This window comes from Limulus polyphemus, unplaced genomic scaffold (assembly GCF_000517525.1).
Source record: "Limulus polyphemus unplaced genomic scaffold, Limulus_polyphemus-2.1.2 Scaffold819, whole genome shotgun sequence".
Classification (NCBI taxonomy): Eukaryota; Metazoa; Arthropoda; class Merostomata; order Xiphosura; family Limulidae; genus Limulus; species Limulus polyphemus.
The window spans coordinates 88,677-90,939 of NW_013666429.1; the positions used below are offsets into that span (position 1 = coordinate 88,677).

The 2,263-nt window shown below is 35.4% G+C and overlaps 1 protein-coding gene across 4 annotated transcripts in view; it reads right to left on the reverse strand.

Moving 5' to 3' along the window:
* Positions 1-2,263, reverse strand: part of LOC106460707 (protein held out wings-like) — a 44,704-nt gene that overhangs the window by 18,059 nt on the left and 24,382 nt on the right. For all 4 annotated transcript variants that reach the window (XR_002610826.1, XR_002610827.1, XM_022387487.1 and 1 more), the window contains exon 4: positions 1,161-1,304. Coding sequence is in view for 2 of the 4 variants with exons in the window: in XM_022387487.1 (XP_022243195.1) it covers positions 1,161-1,304 (144 nt within the window). In the remaining 2 variants the exon portion in view is untranslated. The remainder of the gene's footprint in view (positions 1-1,160; positions 1,305-2,263) is intronic.

Here is a 2,263-nt window from a genome sequence, read left to right on the forward strand (position 1 = left end):
GTTGTACTTCAGGTAGATTGATTAGTACAGGGATGGGGGGGTCTGGTCTGTTGAGAATAAATTTCTTCCAATAAGGGGCTGTTCTTGTTTGCTATTAGATCGTCAAAAAATTAATGTCACGTTTTGGAACACTTTTATCCCCCCCCCCCCCAATGTATATCATGTATACGTTTGTTAAACGAACCGCCTAAACGTCACGTTAGTGTAGCCTACATAATGTGTAAAGTTTAGTATACTCTAATCCCTTATAGTGATGGCACACGACGAGACACACATCTGGGTGCCTCACGAACTCTCCGATGATCATCGTTTCTAACGTGTGAACGTTGCTTCATCTCTTCTGGAGCGTAATGCGCGTGAACCATTTTTGGATAGAATTGTCGCCGGTGATGAAAAATGGATTCTCTATGCGAATATTAAACGCCGAAAACAATGGATCAGTCAAAAACCACTTCGGACCCCAAAACCTGGACTCCATCCGCAGAAATTGATGCTTTGCATTTGGTGGGACATCAAAGTAGTAATTCATTTCAAACTCCTCAATCCACAGCGAACTGTCAATGCAGAGATCTATAGTCAGCAACTGGAACGTTTAAATCAAGCCCTTCATTCGTCAATTGGAAAGTAGGTTCTTCTCCACCACAATGCATGTCCACATGTGGCACGTTTGACGCAACACCAGATTATGGAGTTGGGAAGTTCTCCCCCACCCACCATATTCTCCAGATATGGCACCATCAGATTACCATCTGTTTCGTTCGCTGCAACACCATCTTAATGGGAAAACGTATGCAAATGTGGAAGGTGTTAAAGACGACATTACATGTTTTTTTGCTTCAAACCAAGTGATTTCTTTAATCAGGACATTAACAACCTGATGGTAAAACGGAAAAGCATCATCGATAAAATGGAAACTATTTCATTTAATAAACGTTTTGTTTTGATATACAAGTTCGGTTTTTTTCATCTAAAAAAAAAAGCGACATTAATTTCTTAACGACCTAATACTTTTAAGCGGGTTTCATTTGTTCCAAAGTAGCTTTCTAATAAAAAAAATTGGTCTACAATATTAATTATAGTATCGAACTATTGTTTCAGAGGATTGTTTCACGAAGAGTTTACTCGTTAAACACACGACATTCATTAAATAGCATAATTACCACTGGAATCAGTAGTCTTTTTACTTCTCTAACCGCACGATCCATCTTTAAATTGGCCCGGTTTTGGCTATCGTCGACTTGGATAAGAACATGAAGTTCTTCATTCAGATGTTCATAGTTAGGCTTTCCCTTGTACTGTTCTTCCTGAATAGTGAATTATTTAATATAACTATCTTTAGTTTCTTCAGTGAAACACAACATATTTCATTTCAGTAAAAAGAAAAAAAAACCCTTTTAAAATTCTCTAAATAGGTTTTACATGACAGCTAGTAATAAATATTTATACACAAGTGATTACTCTTAAATATGAATATAGTATATACCCCTTAATTCTTGCTAAAACATTAGCATTATTTGTACTTTCAGAGGTAAAATTTTATTTTAAGTTTCAAAGTTTGAACAAGTTCCAATAAATACAATTAGTTTTTCATACATATTGTTAATGATAATACTTTGAATGTAGTCAACATTCCTTTTATATTTATATTATGTAAAGTTTTTATATATTTTTTATTTTGTGTCCACGTTGACTGTACAAGCTTTGAGAAAACAGCTTTGTGTTGTCTTTACTGTATTATACATATGTATTTTGAACAATCAGCTCTTTTCTCAGTGGAAATAATTACATGGCATTTTTCCGGTCATTTGGTTCCAGTACACTGATGATATATTTGACATTTACAATCACGGTCTTTTAGATTTGAATAATTTGCACTTAGATTCGGATTATAGATTTATTAAGTTTACAATATAAAGTTCTTTGAACGATACCAAAAATTTTTAATTTTTACATGTATCTATAACAAATGAATAAATCGTATTTACAAGAAACTTAACGTTCAACCCACAACTTACACTTTCCCCACATCGTAAGCGAGACAATCACTGGCCTCCTATACAGAACGTCTGCAACCATGACATTACCAGCATAGGCGTACGGGGAATTATTCGGTGTGTGTGTGTGTGTGTGTGTGTGTGTGTGTGTGTGTGTGTGTGTGTGTGTGTGTGTGTGTGCTATGTGTATGACATAGACTAATTAGTTCGACCGTAAGTAGGTAGGTTAGTAAGTAAAGTTAAAAACGTTAACGGGAAAACGTAGGAAG